This window comes from Brachyistius frenatus, unplaced genomic scaffold, assembly GCF_029030835.1.
Source record: "Brachyistius frenatus isolate BFR_SWC_R1_liver_20210118 unplaced genomic scaffold, ASM2903083v1 Contig_148, whole genome shotgun sequence".
Taxonomy (NCBI): domain Eukaryota; kingdom Metazoa; phylum Chordata; class Actinopteri; family Embiotocidae; genus Brachyistius; species Brachyistius frenatus.
Genome location: NW_027210747.1, coordinates 202,244 through 220,303, shown reverse-complemented (window position 1 = coordinate 220,303; position 18,060 = coordinate 202,244). Strand labels below are relative to the sequence as shown.

The 18,060-nt window shown below is 45.7% G+C and overlaps 1 protein-coding gene across 5 annotated transcripts in view; it reads right to left on the bottom strand.

The window, feature by feature from the left end:
- Positions 1–3,296: 3,296 nt before the first annotated feature.
- Positions 3,297–18,060, bottom strand: part of bltp3b (bridge-like lipid transfer protein family member 3B) — a 29,817-nt gene continuing 15,053 nt past the window's right edge. Inside the window, exons 8-24 of one of the 5 annotated variants that reach the window (XM_069715822.1) lie at positions 17,783–17,966; positions 17,539–17,622; positions 16,780–16,941; positions 16,202–16,317; positions 15,947–16,088; positions 15,263–15,456; positions 14,420–15,169; positions 13,261–13,880; positions 11,931–12,014; positions 11,165–11,313; positions 10,608–10,765; positions 10,270–10,420; positions 8,780–8,821; positions 5,675–5,934; positions 5,147–5,255; positions 4,792–4,949; positions 3,297–3,723 (exon numbers count right to left, since the gene is read on the bottom strand). In XM_069715822.1, coding sequence (XP_069571923.1) covers positions 3,595–3,723; positions 4,792–4,949; positions 5,147–5,255; positions 5,675–5,934; positions 8,780–8,821; positions 10,270–10,420; positions 10,608–10,765; positions 11,165–11,313; positions 11,931–12,014; positions 13,261–13,880; positions 14,420–15,169; positions 15,263–15,456; positions 15,947–16,088; positions 16,202–16,317; positions 16,780–16,941; positions 17,539–17,622; positions 17,783–17,966 — 3,492 coding nt within the window. In that variant the 3' untranslated portion in view covers positions 3,297–3,594. The other 4 variants (XM_069715823.1, XM_069715824.1, XM_069715825.1 and 1 more) reach the window with 4 other exon arrangements.

Here is an 18,060-nt window from a genome sequence, read left to right as displayed (position 1 = left end):
GGACATTGATAGCTGAGGTTTTCTGAACAGCAGTGACAGTGCTGCAATTACGATTCAAATGATTGATTCACCTTTTGTGATAAATTATCACTGAACAAAACTAATTCATTATATTAAACCGAGGTATTGCTACTGCTTTCTCTGGAGCCGTAGCGACACATACAAACTATGGACTGCGTATATCCCTGCATACAGTCAATGATAAAAAAAAAATTTTAAAACTAAAGTTCCCATGAAATGGAAAAAAATAAAATTAAAAAATTAAAAAAACCAGCAAACCAGGACGAGAGAAGCTGAAATCAGCAAATTCTTGGAAATTTCCCTTAATAAACAAAAACAAAACAAAAAGGCTTATTGATCGCAAAAAAAAAATTTTTAAAAACTACTCGGGACTGGTGATCCGTGGTGTCCCCCACCCTGTTGGCTAAATGTCACGGTGAGGTGATATTTTTCCACCTGTTGGACCCCATCATCTACCAACTTTTCAATGTGGGTAGGTAAAAAGGGTGTAGAACTTTTTTTTTTTTAATGTACTCGTTTTGGGTTTTATTGAAATGAGAGTAAAAAAGGGAACTTAACTGAAATTTAAGAGAGTAAAAAGGGAACTCAGCTGATGTCACAAGTCTTAAAAAAAAACAACCTGATGCCGATGTGAAAATAAGTCAAGTTTGCTTGAGATGGTGCAAAGTGATCATCGGCTGGAGGTGGTGAAGACCACACGTGCTGCATTCTGGGTAATGTAAGCACCAGGTTTCGACAAAGAAGAAGAAAGCGTGGCGTGGACATTACATTTCTGCGTCGATGTCGATACTTTCTATTGTTACACATTTTTTTTTTTTTTTTTTTTAGAAGAACAATTTTAAATTGTTGAAGTAGTCTGAAGACACCCGAAGAAAAACTTTACGTTTAAAATCAAAATCCTCGGTGACAAAAAGCACTTTCCGATTCGCCTCAAAAAAGAAAACGATTTTGCATCGACCTGGAGACTTCTGACAAAACTGTTTGATGAAAGAGCCAGAAGGGTCCTTGGGAACAAGTTCGACACTATAATGTCCCCACAATGTCTGAATTTCAGCACCGGGCCTGAAATGATACTTGGAAATATAAACGTGTCATCAAAACAAAACAAAAAAGTTCCAAAATCATAAATCTTGGTGAAAAAGAACAAAACGTGCCTAAATTTGTCAAACTCAGTAACTGTCTGATGACAGAAAAAGGTTTTTTTTTTTTTAAACTACCGACAATATTCATGAGCTCTGACGATTGACGATTCATTTAATAAAAGAGGACAAAAGGAACAAGTTCTCAAAATATCCAACGCCAGAAACTCATACAAGGCGACACCTTTTAAATTGAACACCTTTTATTTTTTTATTTTTTTTAATCAGTATTTCAGCAGCTTTGACAGACAAAATACAACTTGTTATTATTCGTGTTGTTTTTCTCCCTTTTCAGAAGGTGGAGTTTCTCAAAAAAAAAAAAAAAAAAAAAAAAAAAAAAAAAAAAAAAAAAAAGAGGAAGAGGGCCGGGATAGAACGGAGGAAAAACATGATGAAAAAGAAAACATTCCCTATCTGACAAATCAGAAGTACGGGAAGCCGAGAACAACTGCTCGCCGTTCATTTCTGAAATGTTGTAAATCATGAGATCCCCGAGTTAATTATTCCGTCGTCTCGAGAGGAGAAAAAAAAACAACTAAAAATGCAGATTTCCGGTGTTAATTGATCTTATTATCGCCACTTTCTCCTCTTCTGCGAGAGGCGCGAGCCTGCAGACACTTTTGGATATTTAGCAACACATTTGTTGGTCCAGGCGTAGCGCTCCTGATCCGTGATAACCGTCAGTAATAAGAGGACTGCATTTTGTTTTCCTGAGATAACGAAATAATTAACTTGCGATGTCAAGATAACATTTTTTTTTTTTTTTTTTAAATATTGCAAACTTGGCCGTATTTCAGCTTCCGTACAAAAATCTTCACACACGGTTGTGTTAAAATTCTCCTGACGTTTCAAGTTTCCGTCCCACGTTTGTTTTGAAACCCGGTTGTGTTGCACTCTTTTTTTTTTTTTTTTTTAAGAGTTTGAAATGAACTGAGCCAAGCAGGAGTACGGTTGCATATGTCGACTGATTAACTGCTCTGCATCCGTCACTGTCTTCGTTGCATTTGAGAAGTTTTGAGAGCTAAAAACTATCCCCCCTTTTTTTTTTTTTTTTTTTTTTTTTTAACAGTTGTTGTTTTTGTTTTTTTGTGCTGTTAGAAATGTCAGTCGATTCGAGTTGTTTTTAACATCTACTCGTCACACAGGCGTAAAAGCATGAAGAAGCAGCAGCAGCAGATATGGTCGTCGGGTGGGGGGGGGGGGAAATTACATTAGAGATTAGAAGTTTTACATGATGACACACACACACAGACACACACACTTCGACACACGTAGTCAGGCAGCTTTAATGCGCCCTTATCTTCCTACTTCACACAAATTATTGTCTTGTTTTTTTTTTTTTTTTTTTTTTAAGCTCTTGTTCGCTCACAGTTCTGGTTTGTTGTATTTACAGCGCCTCAGTTTTAAAAGTGCAGCACATGTTGAAGTAGCTATTTACACATAGAAAAATAAGAGGTGGGTGAGGGTAAAGGTAAGGGTGGGAGGTGGGATAGGGGGGGGGGGGGGCACACAAGAGTAGTGCGGGGCATTTTGCTGGCAAAGCCGTGGAACTGTCAAGATAGAAATGCATCCTCTACTTCATGTAATGAAATGCTTGTTCTGACTGAGACGCACACAAACACATTCAACTGAAACACTGCATAACCATTCAAAGTTCTGTAGAAAATAGTCGTGTGTTCACATTCTTGTAGAATTTACACTGTACACACTTTTGAGGACGAGCGGGAGCGTGATTCATCTCGCAAACCCCCCCCCCCGGAATATGAAAGCACTAAATTACAAATTGAACTCGAGTGCAGTGCAAAATAAAGTCTTTTTTGTTGTTGTTGTTGTTGTTGTTTTTTTTAGGAGGGGTGGGGGCTGGGGAGGGAGTGGGTTGGGGGGGGGGGGGGGGAGACATTCCTCTGAAGATAACGACATTCAGTGTTCCTTCACACCTACAGGAGGCTCGTCGGAGATAAGCTGTGATGACTCTGGTTTGAACTGAAACAACAGGACTAGTGTGGGAAGGGTTTTCTGTAGGCACAACCAAGGATTTAGATGACATCCTCTTTCTTTCGCACGCGCACACACACACACACACACACACACAAAATGTCACTTCTCCCTTTTCAACTCTCCGAGTGTACCGAACACAAGACCGATGAAAACGCCGAGTCTTCTCACAGACTCGTCGTTGCTTTATGTTGAAGTCATGATGCGGCTCACGCAGCAGATTATGTGTAAACGGAGCCGTTGCAGTAAGAAAATTCCTCTTTTCTTTTTACTCGGTGTTCATTATTTTTCGCTGACCCGCCGCTCGCCGCTGTCCCTCGGTGTCCGTGCTCGTCACCGCCGACCTGTGAGGCCTGAATGACTGACGGGGGTGGTGAGGAGACACGGAGAGACAGAGAGACAGAGACAGAGAGAGAGAGAGAGAGAGAGAGAGCCGGGTCTAGCTGGTGTTGACTTTGAGGTTCTTCATGCGGTGAAGCAGCGAGTCCTTCTCCATCTGAGCCTCGGCCAGCGCCATCTTGGCCCTGGACAGCTCCACCTTCAGACATTCGTTCTCCTCCATCAGCATCTGGAAGCAAACGACGACGGGAGACCGCAGGGAGGAGTCAGCGCGGCTGCATTGAGAACCTGCACAGCTGGTGGAGTTCACACATATCCCACAGTAACTTAGCGAAGTCCACCCGCCGGTGAAGGCCATGAGGTGGGGCTGAAAGCCGCAGAGAATGACCAGAAATAGCGTCCGGAGCGAGGAATTGCTTTTGTTAAGCTCACATGTCTGAGGTCAGCAATAAACTTTCACAGTAAATTAAAAAAAAACTGCCGTGTGACCGTTCTGGACCGTGATCCAAACCTTTAAACGTGAAAAGGAGGCTCGTCTTAAAGAGGTATACGGCATTGGTTTGCTCAAACACTACAAAACAACCTATTTTTGACATTTTTCTTGACGGCTTCAACTGACAATAATGTTCCTTATTGATAAATTAGACTATTACTTTCTCGATTAATCTTCAACACTACGATGAAAAGTAGTGAAAAGAAATCTCATTCACAGTTCCCATCTCTTACCAAGACTGAGCGTTTCTTTTTAACACGGACCAACAAGTAGTAGTTGTGGCCTTTTTCTAAACAGACCTGAGCTGCATGTGATAAAAAAAAGTTATAAATCATATTTATAAAAGTCATTGGTATTAGAATGGGAATTGGGAATGTATGATGATCTATATTTTAACTTATAAAGCCTTATGTAACTGTACGCCTTCATTTTCCCCGATTCAAAAACGGAATACTTCGAAGTTTGAATAAATTGATAAATTTCACTCCCACTGTAAATGACAGAAGCCAAACAGAGAACTGGAATAGCTGCACGAAACCAAAATCTGGCGCTCCGTGTTTTTGTATCGGCCTGCAGAACGATCAATCGGAAATAAAGGATCTTCTTGTTCACCGTTTGCACTGCAGGAGGAAGAGACGAGAAGACGAGCAGAAGTACGTGGCCGCGTTCATTTCAGTGAAATCTTCAGATTTGTAGATGTGGTGGGTGGGAAATTATATTTTCTACTGCTGCGGCGTGTGCGTGTGTGTGCGTGTGCGTGTGTGTGTGTGTGTGTGTGTGTGTGTGTGTGTGTGTGTGTCTCACCGTTTCCCTGGTAGAAGGAGGGGGGCTGCTGGGCCGGGCTTGGGTCTGCGTAGCCTTCGGCACGCTGCAGATGCTGCCCGCCGTCTCAGGGACCGGGTTCAGACAGCTGTCAATCAACGAACCCGCTTCCTTGGGTTTGGCATCGGCCGCTCCGTCCACTGCGAGGAGGAGGACGAGGAGGAGGAGGAGGAGGAGGAGTAAGAAGACAACGGGAGGGAGTTCTGGATGTGTGGATGTACCACGTGTGGACTTTAAAAAGCATTCGACAGGACCGTCTTATATAACTGCAGTGAATCAGCGCAGGAGTGAAGGTGGGAAATATCTGGCAGGTGTAAGATGTGCGCTGGTTTGTCACCTCCTATAGAGAAGGAGCCGTCGTCTCTCCGGTGTATGACGAGGCTGTCCACGTGGAGGGTGATGGGCGAGGGTTCGGAGTCAGAGGGGTTGTCACGGGGGCCGTCATCCTGCGGGAGAGACGGCGCATGTTGTTGGGACGACGTAGTGTTACATTTGAAGCGCGTGCGTGTGCGTGTGTGTGTGTGTGTGTGTGTGTGTGTGTGCGGCGGCGACAGAAAGAGAGAGAAATTACGCACATTCGGGTTTCCACAGCAAGTCCGCTCACCCGTGAAGGAACCCAAGAGAGGAAGCAGAACGGCCTTTTCTATGTCATTAAACTTTCAGCTGGAATCCAAATTCCAATTAGGAAAAGATTCCAAATATTTGACTCTGCGGCAGCTTCTGTAACGGTGAGTTATAGGTTCCATTACTGCAGCTGGAAACGTCGCAGGTAGCGTTCTCTGCAACAACAACCTCGGGCTAAAAACACAAACCTCCCAACCGTGAATGCGGGGAACGCGACCCCGGCGCCGAACCAAACACCAACCTTTAAGTTGACGTGCGTGTCCCTGACGCTGATCTCCATGGGCAGCACCTGCGGCGCCGAGTCGTCCTCCAGGAAGTGGGCGAGGTTGCGCAGCGTGGACATCAAGAAGCTGGCTCGGTATCCCTGGAGCTGCAGCTGCAGGAAGCCGTTGCGTTCGGCCAGCGGGGAGTGGGCGGCGGCGCAGGGCCCGCTCTCCAGGCAAGCCCGCACCTCCGGACGGTGGGGGCCCCGGACGGACGCCGAGCTGTTGTCACCGCCGGCTGTGGGAGGGAGGAGACGGAGGAGACGGAGGCGGCCGTTAGCGGCGGAAAAACGTCGGCTTCGGTGTGGAGCGAGACGGCTCAGCTGAAACGCACCTGACATTAAAACACACCCAAACGTGAAATAAGAACTTCTCGAATCTGACAGTAAGCGTCCCGACCTCCGTGTCCACCCCAACATCTGACCCGTTTACCTTTCAGACCGCTGTTTGGCTGAAACTGTGTATTTAAGACGGTGAAATTAGAAATGAGCTGCTTGTTGCAGCAGGAGTACGGGCACTGTGTATACGCCGGAGGAATAGTAACAAGAAACTGCAATTCAGAAAATATCTATATATCTATAAAATATCCCGGTTTTTCACAATAGAAAAAAAAAAAGAAAAAAAGGAAAGAAATCAAGTTTTTTTTTTTAAAAACTAGTAAACATTTATATCGACACTGGCCTCAAAGATCTGGTGTCAGTCCGTTTGGTATCTATGAAATATAAGTCAAAATATGATCTATGTGTACGCTGGTATCAAAACATCTCGGTGTTTCTATTTTTTATTTTTTTTTTCCTCTTTTCTCAACATGAAAACATGAACGGTGACTCATCTGCACTGGAGGCCGCGTACATCTAATAATCTAATGAGCTAATCAAACGTGATCCGGGATGATTAGCTGATTGCTTCGCTGCTGTTAGTTGGCAAAAATGAATGAAGTCTAATTAATTCAGTCTCCCTCTCCTGAACTGACTCTCTTCACACGTCACATTTCATCACAACACGACCGCTTAAAAGATGCTCGAGCCGCTCGGGGAGATTCCTTACTTCCCAAAATGTGTCCAAAAAACAAAAAAACAACTGGAGGTCATGCCGAGTGCGTTTACAGATTGATTTTTAAGTAAATTTGCTCACTCTGAGTAAAAGGTGCATTTTGATGTCAGGTTTAAACAAGCTTGAAGTAAGAGGTGGGATGACTGAAAAGAGGGAATATCAGTAAGAGCAGTGGGAGGAAGTAAAAGCTGTGTAAGTATGCTGGGAAGAGAGAAGCGGGAAGGAATTAAGAAAACGAAAAAAAAAAAAGGTGGGCTGAGGGAGATTTTGTTTAGTCCGACAGACTCTTCACAGCAGCGATGTTTAATTATTTCTGAGGACTCGGTGGAAACTCCTACCTCAGGTACAGAGGATTCAAAGTCAAGTTTTTTTTACCATTTAATTTACTTTTTCTGCTTTTCGTGACGAAGACGCTCGCCAAAACGGAGCTCCGAGAGATTTGGTACCAATATAGAAAAAGCGTTTCACCCCTGAACGACCCGTGTTTGACACCGAGTGCCGCAAAGTATGATGAGAGGATTCCGGTTTATCGAGAACAGAAGTAAAGGAGGCGAGAACAGTGAAGAGAGAGAAAGAAGGCAAACATGAAGTGATAAAAGTCAGGGTGGAGAGACAGCAGGTTATTAAATCTCTCGTTTTACAGCTTCTTCATCACACGGAAGGACACATTCACTTGGCAAGCACACAATCACAGCTACAAGTTTGTAAATGGGAGTGAGAGAGAGAGAGAAAGAGAGAGAGAGAGAGACCACGAGTTGCAAATAGAAACACTCAGCAAGGCATGAAAATGGCCACGTAAGAAATACATCTTTTTATTACGACAGTGAGAAGTGCGTCACTTCCCTTTAATATGCTCTCTGAAGGAAGGTCAGGAGAGGGTTAATACCACAGAGCAATTTCAAGACGCAAAAACACTCAGAGGACGCACTATACATTCTCTCTCTCTCTCTCTCTCTCTCTCTCACACACACACACTGCTGTCAGCTTTCCTCAGATAAAATGACATATTCTCTCAATCCTGAGCAGCGAGGGTCGAAGCAAACAGCAAACAGAGAGAGAGAGAGGGAAAGAAGAAAAGACGGGAGCGGGTAAGGAGGGAGAGAGGGAGGGAGGGAGGGAGGAGAGAGACTGAACGACTGTGATAAGACAAGGGAGGGGAGAGAAAAGATGGCCTGGAGAGGGAGAGACACTGACGGAGAGGAAAGGTGGGGAGGCACGGGTGAATGACGGAGGATTAGAAGGAAGACGGAGTAGGAGCTGGAGGGAAGACTGAGGAGGAAAAGGAGGAGGAAAACGGAGAGAAGAGAGAGGTGGAGGAGGAGGAGGAGGCGGCAGGATTGCTCTTGTGAGATAGGAGGAAGAGGTGGCGAGGGGTAAAGCTGGCGTTTCTCTCATTGCCTGAATCACTGGACTGAAACTGCAAAGTCTGCTGCAGTGGAGAGATGAGGAAGGAGAAACGGGGGGAGGAGGAGGAGGAGGAAGAGGAGGAAGAGGCGAGAGAGAGAGAGAGAGAGAGAGAGAGAGAGGAAGAAAATTAGGCAGAGGACAGAGTGGGAAGATTAAGGGGTTAAAACTGTCTTCACACAAGTAGCAGTTCATTTGAATCTGGCACGTTTAAAGGTTGCTGGCCTAATGTTGCAAATAATGGGACCACTCACTCCATTACTGTCAAATTTACACACACACACACACACACACACACACACACACACACACACACACACACACACACACACACACACACACACACACACACACACACACACACACACACACAGAGGAGAGAGAGAGATCTTAGTATCACATTAACCCGCCTGCTGCAGAATAATGAGCACTTCATGCGATGCAACACGCTGTCTCTGAGTGCGTCTGCAGTGCATGCCGTCGAGCGAAGTCCTGAGTCTGGAAATGAGATCTGACAAACTGGAAGGAACTCACAAACTCTGCACACGCACACGGGTGGACATAGACGCGCGGAGGCGAGCATGCATGTTAAGCTTGCAGATGGTGAATTAACACACAGCAGTTACCTTGGCTGCTTTGAGCAGGTATTGGTACTGAACACACCATACCTGTGGGGAGGTACGGGAGGTCAGTAAAAAGAAAAGGAGGTGGTGGCTGCGTTAGTGTGTAAATGTGCGCGTGCCTGTACACAAGGAATAACGGCTAACCAGAAAACTAGGGGAATTCAAAAATAACAGTTATTTTCGTGATGGATTAATTTGCCAATTACTTTCCCAGATAATGAATAGGTTGATTCTCGAGCTGAACATGACGCCACGAAATGTCATATTTTGTCCAAGAGACTCTAAAACCCTCCAAATGAATACAATTTCTACAATGTCAGACCAAGATAAGTAATTAATGCTCAAATTGGGGAGACACCAAAACTGGAACCATTAAATGTTTGGTATTGTTTTTGCATCAAAATGACTTGAATAGTAAAGTTCTTTTCTCTGTCTTCCAGCTTCCCGCTCGTGTTGCTGTCTGTTGAGCACGAAATGTCCTGAAGCTGTCCTCCATCTGTCTGCTAGGGGGCGTGTCTTCATGAAGCATCCTGGTGGTTTTAAACTCACCAAACTCAGCTTCAAGTCCGTTCTGGGACTTTTTTTTTTTTTTTTTTTTTTAATCACGTGTGTTTCCTCTCTCTCGCTCATGCGACATGTGCATAAATGTTGACAAATCTCCCTTCACTTTCATCTTTAAAGCTTTACAGGATCAGTGTGAAGGATTTAGTGACATCGAGTGGTGAGGTTGCAGGCTTGCAATCACCTGAACACCTTTCTCATCACTCCTTTCCTTCCAGGTATGCAAGGTATGTGGCTGAGAAACTTGCGAAACATGTGAAAGGTCGTCTCTGGAGCCCGTGTTTGGTTTGTCCCTTCTGGGCTACTGTAAAAACACGACGGGCTCCGTGGAAGAGGACCCCGCTCCCTATGCAGATATTAAGTGTTCATTCTTAGGTACTGAAAACAAAATGATTCTTACTTTCAGGTGATTACACAACAATAAAAATAAAAAAACCATAATTATGAATATTATATTCCATATATTAGACTTCATTTCTGCCAATAGATCCCCCTAAATCCTGCACACTGGTCCTTGAACTTTAATGTCAGAAAAAAACATGCAGCCTTCTTCCACTCTGTGTTTTGGTTCGCTTGTTTGATTTAATCAACAATCTCGCCATAATAAGTAACGTATGACTGGCTTTTTCTTGACTCAGCATTTTTCCCAATATGTTTCACTAAATACGTTGGTATTATGACGCATCATCATATATTAATTTGACAATATTCATATGGAAGTTTGGTGTAAACCTGGAATAACAGGCAATGTTAGGTACTACACATTGCAACCGTGAAATTTAATACACAATGAACTCCAAACTATAACTCGTGCAAAAAAAGAAAAAAAAAAAAAGGTAAGTTACAAACGCATCATATTCAAAGCTTTACGTGTCATGCTCAGCCTCGAGAGAGAGAGAAATAAAATATGCATGTAGACCTGCACTTCTTACCCAGGCTGCGGTTGCTGAGGTACTGCCTGAGGCTGACGTTGCCCAGCTGGCTGGGTGTGACCTGGCCCACCTCCAGAGCCACGGCCGTGCTCTCGCCCACCACCTCCATGCCCACACACACCGACTGCACCTTCAACACCAGAACCGACACCTGGTGGGAAAGGAAACGCGCAAGGAGGCGGGAAATTATAGTCGATACGTGATGAAAAGTCAGCCGGGTTTCTGACGCGTATACTGTATGTTTTGGTTTTCATTCAGTGCTTTCGGTGTGTGTTCTTGTTCCCATGAAGCAGCACAGTAGATGAATGCATTTCTAGGCTAATGTTTTGGTGTCTTACTATGTCCTTGGTGGGCTCGTCGATGCTCTGGGACGTTGCGCTGACGGTGTCGGGCGACACGCCTCCCTCCGCCTCCTGACCAGTCACGGCCTCGGGTGCGCTCTCTGTGGCGCTCTGCTCGCTGATGGCATCCTTGAAGCCCGAGATGGACACATCGTCTGGACGCCGCATAAAGACATACAAACGTGACTCTCACAAACAAGTACGCATTTCCTCCTTTTAGAAGCCATTTGGCTTTTTCACTGCATACTTTATTCGAACGAGGCGTGTTTGTGGAGAAACCAGCACAACGCTGCCACCTTCTGGTCTAAACAGGTGCCTGCAAGTAAATCTATAGTGAAGATTACCTTAGGCTACAAAAATACTTTTCAGTTAGTCCATCCTGGTTGATTATGATTAATACTGTGTGTGAGCGTGTGTGAGCGTGTGTGTGTGTGTGTGTGTGTGTGTGTGTGTGTGTGTGTGTGTGTGTGTGTGTGTGTGTGTGTGTGTGTGTGTGTGTGTGTGTGTGTGTGTGCGTGTGTGTGTGTGCGTGTGTGTGTGTGTGTTTGCTCCACCTCTCTCCAGCAGGCTGTAGTTGTCTCCGTCCTCCATCAGGTAGCTGTCGATGGAGATGTTGTCCAGAGACTGCAGGGACGGGCTCTTCTTCATGTGTTTGTAGGACACGGAGAAACTGGACTGGGAGCGGTCCCGCATCAAACGACCACTACAACAAACAAACAAACAAACAAACACACACACACAAACACACACAAGGAGGTGGGTCACATTAATAAGTATCTGTGAAGCAGAAAACGTGGAAATAATATTCTGCTTAGACAACACTGTCCATGCTTGCCCTTAATTGTAAACAATAGTTTGTGATAAATTGATTGACAGCGACAAAGAGGTCCGGTGAATCTATTACATCACATTTGATACGAGTGCCGACACTCAGCCGAGACCACAGCGCTCCAACGGAGCTCAGTGGAAGAGCCATGAATTAAATATGGCTTCATTCCTTTGTTTAAGGTCGTGTAAGAACCAAGACTGTGACCCTCCCCAGTGCCAGAAAGGAGCTCAAGAAAAATCACGAGACAAAATCAAAGTGGCTCCAAAAAGCCAGCGAACACAAGGCAGAATAAAGGATTCATTTAAAACATACGGACAGAACACGAGGACGAAGACCGGGGTGCCATGCACACATGCAGATGCATGCCCACAGGGGATTCACATATTTACACTGATTTGTATTCAACCAAAGATCACAAGAACAAGGACACACTCGCACATACAGCACACACACACTGATTAGTACAGCGAGTCACAGATCCAGTGCCTTACATGTTGGACATGGAATAAAGGGAGGTGGATCTGCTGGAGTTTGAGGAGCTGAGGAGATCAGAAACCACAGACAAACTTCCTTTCCTTGGTAGAGAGAAAACACACACACACACACACACACACACACACACACCTCGCATGGGTCAAAGCGATGGTCAAGAGGCAGAAAAGGAAGTGAAGGAGAAATGACAAACACATTAACTGATGACAGACAAGACGATGTAAAGAGACGCGGCAGCTTGAGGCCGGACAACATTCATAATGCGAGAGACACATGACGTGAGAAGACTGAACGTTCAAACTGACAAACACTCATGAGGGAGCTCGACACACAGCTCTTGTGTTCAGGAATAGACATTAAATTAGCTCATGTAGGTTAATGACAGTAGAGCACAGAGGGGATTCTGAAAGATGCTGTCTGGGTCAGTTCATTAATCTGAGAACTGTGTGAATCATATCATATCGGGCATATTTTCAATAAAGTGTTTATCGTTTGGTCTAAAGGGTCCCGGGCGCAATAATGAATTCTAGTCAGCAAAAAAGTGCTATTTATGACATGATCTTTGGAAATATTTGAACTAAAAATGATTTGAATCATTGATTAATAGTCCAAGATGACAGTCCAATAGGGACACAACTAAAATTGACCGTGATATAAAATGAAGGGGGTCAAAAGAGAAGAAAAAAAAAAAAAAACGCATCAATTGATTTTCTCTCGGCAAAATATATTCTTCAGCTGATTATTTCAGGACTAATTAGCAGAGAGTAAGCTGATCTGAAAGGTGCTAAAAGCAGCAAATTCTAGAGCTTCAGAGATGAAGTTTAGTCGTTCGACAGAAAGTTTATCAGAGTATATTTGGGGTTTTTTGGCTTCAAAATAAATGCTGCTTTTAGCTTCACAAATTATGAGGATTTGATGCTATTTTTTTGTAATACATGGTATTATCATTGGTTGGATAAATCAAGTAATTTTACAACATTAGCTTGGACATTATTGCCAGTTTCCCTCCTTTTCAGCATGAAATTGTTACAATATTACAGATTAATTCATAAAACAATCAGCAGATTAATCAATAATAAAAATCATCTTTAGTTGCAGCCCTATTAAATATCCTGTGCACAGCCCTGACTAGCGAGTTACTGCACATATTATCTATTGCGTGTCTCTCTGTCCTGTAAGCCTGATCACTCCTCCTGTAAATTCACAATATTGTACTAAAACTGATTATTGATTCACATGAATAGACCGTTAACACCACAGCTTTGACGTAATTCCATATTAATGTGGCTGTGGTCAAAATTAAGAGCACTTGGGAGACAAACAGAATACCTGGATATTGACTGAGGCATCTTTGCAGCTGCGGCCTTGTCTTTGTCGCTCCAGTCGGACAGCGGGTCACTCGCAGCTCCCGTTTCATCACCTGCAGCCAACCCATCCCCCCCCTCGCCCCCTTCATCTGAATCCCCCCTGCCCGTGTTATTAGCTGGAGTCCTCTCCTCCACTGAGGCTCTGTGATTTGCCGTGGAGGAGGTGGGGACGAGGGGGGCGGGGCCCTCGGAGCCCTCGCCGCACAAAAGCTGGTCTACGGTGCAAGACCGCTTGGCCGCTCCTCCTTCCGAGCCCGACCCGTCGTTGCCCTTCTCCGCCCCCTCTCCCGCCTCGCTCCCGGGCTCCAGGGTTCCTCGGCTCTCGGAGGGCGAGAGCTCCGACCCCAGAGGGGATCTCGAGCCCTCGGGCTGGGAGACGGGCTTCAGGAGCAGGGACACCTCCGCGCTCTTGAGCAGCAGGCCCAGGCAGGCGGTGAAGGGCTGGTGGTCCGCGGGGTGGTGGGAGGAATCCTTACGGTCTCTCTTGGAGCCCATATCCTCCACATCCTGCTGAAGCGTCTGCTGCAGGGCTTTGATGCTGCGCTGCAGTTGCATCAGAAACACATACTGCCGGTGGCTCACCTAAACACACACAGACCAAAGGCGTTATGAAAACATACCGTGAAGAATTATTGATTGATAATGAGTGATATAAAAGAAAGAAAAAAAACTTTGGAAAATCTTTGCACCTCGTAGTTACCGAAATCGAGTCCTACCGTCTTATTTTACACTAGTTTCTATTTACTAGTGTTACTCAGTGCAAGTCGTTTTTATTCAACGTTGCTTATTTAAACGTTCTAAATTAAATGTCGTTCAAACTGTGATGTTCTTTTTTTAAATCTGTTCTACTAATGAATGCATTTGCTTTGGTGTCTGATTATATATTGTTGCAATCCAAGTTTCCCATGTGAATCAAAAAGGTATTGATTTTTTTTTCATTCATGATTTTAAGATATTCCATATGGAACAATATTAAGTTTGGAAAAAAAAAACAACAAAAAAAACAGCAAATGGTCCAGAATTCACACATTAACGACTCAAAGACTAATGCAGCCAAGTTTCTATGAACAACCTTTTGCGCAGTTGTGAAAAACACGCTGAAAAAAAAAAAAAAAAAATACCTGAGCGCTTAAATGCTTCTGCACGTGCACCAACACATGCACATCTGCATCTTTACTTGATGATGACAACGGAGGGGATGAGGAGGGCAGACTGTCCAGAGAGAGCAGTTTATGGAGTCCGTTGCTGGGCGGCAGCGTTGCATCGTCGCAGTGAGATGGCGCCGGTGCTCCTTCGGTGCTGTAATACTCCTTTAATAATCGTTTCCTCTGCAAACGCGCGACGGCCTCCCCCGACGTGCTCCTGGACAGTCCTGACCCCGCAGCCCCTCTCAGCCTCTCCTGAAGCTGGACGAGCTTCGCCGGCTGACACGCCCACACCGTGAGCGGGAAGGAGTCCACGAAGGGCTGCGGCCGCCCTTTGCCCCCGCGGGTGCCTTCGTAGTCCACCCAGAACTGGGCAAAGTGCAGCGCCCAGAAGTCCGTGGCGGCGGGCATCTTGAGGGAATCTGTGCTCAGCGTGGGAACCACCAGGCCCCGGTAGATGTCGTGCAACTTGGTGTCTTGTTCGTGAGCGTGGTGCTGGAAGACGGGATGGAGGATGGGTTCGGAGGAGGAGCTGCGAGGGAAAGAGGAGAAAGAGGAAGAGAAGAAGGGCTCCTTTTCAAAGGCCTGCAGCAGGGCCTCGAGGTGGGAGCGGGTGCAGCTGGCGGGCTGCCGGGTGTTAGTCGCCACCATTTCTGAAGTCTGCACCGAGACGGAGCGAGGCAGGTCGGGGGGGGAGGAGGCGTCCCGATCAGTGGGGACCACCAGCTAATGGAAAGTAGAAACCAAGACATAGGAATGAGTACCAGAAAACACCTTCCATTCTTCACACCTGGAAACAGGCCACGTGCCTGCGTGTACCTTCAGCATGAGGCCGTCGAGCTTGACGTCGACATGCTCGTCAGGTTTCTGCGAGTCGCTGAGCTTGTAGATCTCCATGAACTGCTCCAGACTCTGCCTGAGGTCGAGGGCAAAGAGGTTGATCCACACCAGGCTGCGGGGATCCAGGACCAGCTGCAGGGCATTGAGCTGGGCGTACAGGTTGGGACACGGGACTGCAGGAACGGCAGGAAAGGGGACAGGTGGAAGAGATATCACGTTACATCATCCTTAAGCACATGAAGAGAGAAGGAAGGCGACATCAGAGATTAAAGAGAAGGCCAGGCGAGCAAAAAAAAACCTTTCTATCTGTTCTACTTTTTTTTCTTTTTTTTTATCTGCAATATATTCCCGTCTTGGCTCCACATTCATTAGTCAGAAAAGAAAAACTATTTTTATAGTGTTTCCTAATGGAGTGAATGTGTGAGAAATCCATAGATGAATTAATTGCGTAATCCCTCATTCAGAGTAACGGGCGTAATTCAGAAAATCAATGTTCTCCCAGCCACGCAGGAGTCAATGACTTCCCCACAATTGAATGAACGACTGCATCTCTGTCAAAACAGTGCGTCTGGTGTTCGTTAGTAGTTCGTGACCCACTCATAAAGATGAACGTTTCGGAAATGAGTAGCAAGACAAAAAAAAAATGTGGCACAAAAGTCTCACTAGGGTAGTCTTTTCCATCCGGAAAGTAGTATTCTGTGAACTCGACGTGGATGGCCGGCATCTCCGGGGGAAGGTACAAGGACTTCTTATTGCAGGAGATCATGGCCTTGGGGCTGGAGCGACGCTGGTCTGCTGTTGACACCTGAAGAAATAAATTAGAAAAAGACACAGGAAGTCAGGGCTGGTTGAGAAAACGTACGCAGTGATTAGATATGTGACCGTTTTTATAAGCCGGTGAGGGTGCAACGTAGCGACCTGGTAGATGCTGAAGTCGGCGATCCTGAGAACAACCGAGCTGGACATGAGCTGCGTCTTGGGTGCTAGAGGGGGAGGAGGACTGAAGGTAGCGCTGGAGCACGTGTTTATCTTCCCTGGAGAGAAACAACGAGACGTGTAAGGGCGCAGAGAGAGGAAGGAAAGGACAACAAAGAGGGGAGGCAAAACCACTCAGTTCTTCAACGAGAAACCTCTGTGCCCAACAAAAAAAAAAAAAAAAAAAAAAAAGGTGCGTATCACCGCACCAAGCCGTGCGCACACACACCGCGGTACCTGGCTCTAGGCACCAGCAGCACTGGGCCGGAGGCTGTGTGTGCGGGTTCCGCTCTAGGAGTCCTCCATCTGCCTCCCTAAGCCCTACTTCTCCTCCTCCCGCTCTCGCCTGACTTCCTAGCGGCCCATACACATCGTCCCTAAGGGACACTGGAGGACAGAAAGACCCACAGGGATGATGTGCCGTGGGTGCGCGACGGAAAAAAAACGCGCACCCAGAACAAGTTCAGTGACATCTAATCACGTGCGGGCGTGTGTGTGTGTGTGCGTGTGCGCGTGTTTACCGTGCTGCGGGGAACTGTGCGCCGGGCTCGGGCCTTGCTGGTCTCGAGCTGCAACCTTTAACATCTCCACGTTGGACTTGAACTCATCGAGCAGGCTCCTCGCCCAGCCCTCTCTGGCTTTAGTGGCATCGCTGTAGTGCATCCAGTGGGCACAGCTGTCACCTGAGGAGATGAGTATCACAAGTACACGTAGTTTTACATTCATCTTCTTTTTTTTATTTTATGTTATGTTAACTGATTAAGATTCTGCTTACATCTGTTAGCTATACTTTATTTTATTGCTCTCTCTGTTGATCAATATGTAATTTTAGTATTCTATATTATATTTTCATTTTAATGAATGGACGCTCCTTTTAATGACTACATTCAATTTTGGTGAATTGGAATAAACATGGAACCAAAAATAGAACAAGAAGAAAAAAAATGGTTCCTTGCAGAAAGTGTTGAAGATGGAAGATGGAGAACCGGGAGATAGAAGACAAGACCAGCAACATGTTGGGACCGCGACACAAAGACGGTCATCCCATCAAAAACTAATCTGCATTCCCTGGAAGCTGAAGCGAACTAAAGCTACTTGGTGTGAGACTACAGCACCGAAACCTGTGGCTCATTTCCGCAGTGGTCGTAATGAGTTTACAGTGTTTGTAAAAAGGTACTCCACAGCTGTAAGTATGCTGCGGGTTGGTTGTGGAGAAGGTTACATTGGTATGCGGTGACTTTATGGTGAGATAGTATTGATTCAAACTGCTGGATTGGTACCTGCTCTGTGGAACGGGTAGTAGTCCAGCGTGATGGAGCTGAAGGAGAGCTGCATGGCGCCACCTGATATCCTTTTGTTGCTGACTGCACAGCAGGAACAAAAAATTAAACACAAGACATTTTTCAGCAAAATATTTCAAACTAAAACAACTTGGTGTCGTCATCTCTGTGGTTTGAAGGACAATCAGAAAAGAAAAAAAAAAAAGACAATCTTCTGTAGAGTGCAAGTGTGCGTGCGCGCTACCTTTGTCCTTAACATGGATGTCATCGCAGATGTGCAGGTCGAGGTGTGTGATCTGGAGGTGGTGGGACGTCTCGCACACATCGTAGGCGCTGAACAGCTTGGCCATGCTTGCACTCTGGTCAGCGGCAGTGGACGCCTGCTGGGTGCGCACCTGCTGCGCTGTGGGGGGCGCCGACGACACCTGCTGAACACAGATGAAGGTTTTGGTGTTGATGCTCAGGTGTTGTTTATACCAGTGATTGAGCTCTTGTCGCTGCATTTGGCCTCCGTAATATCGT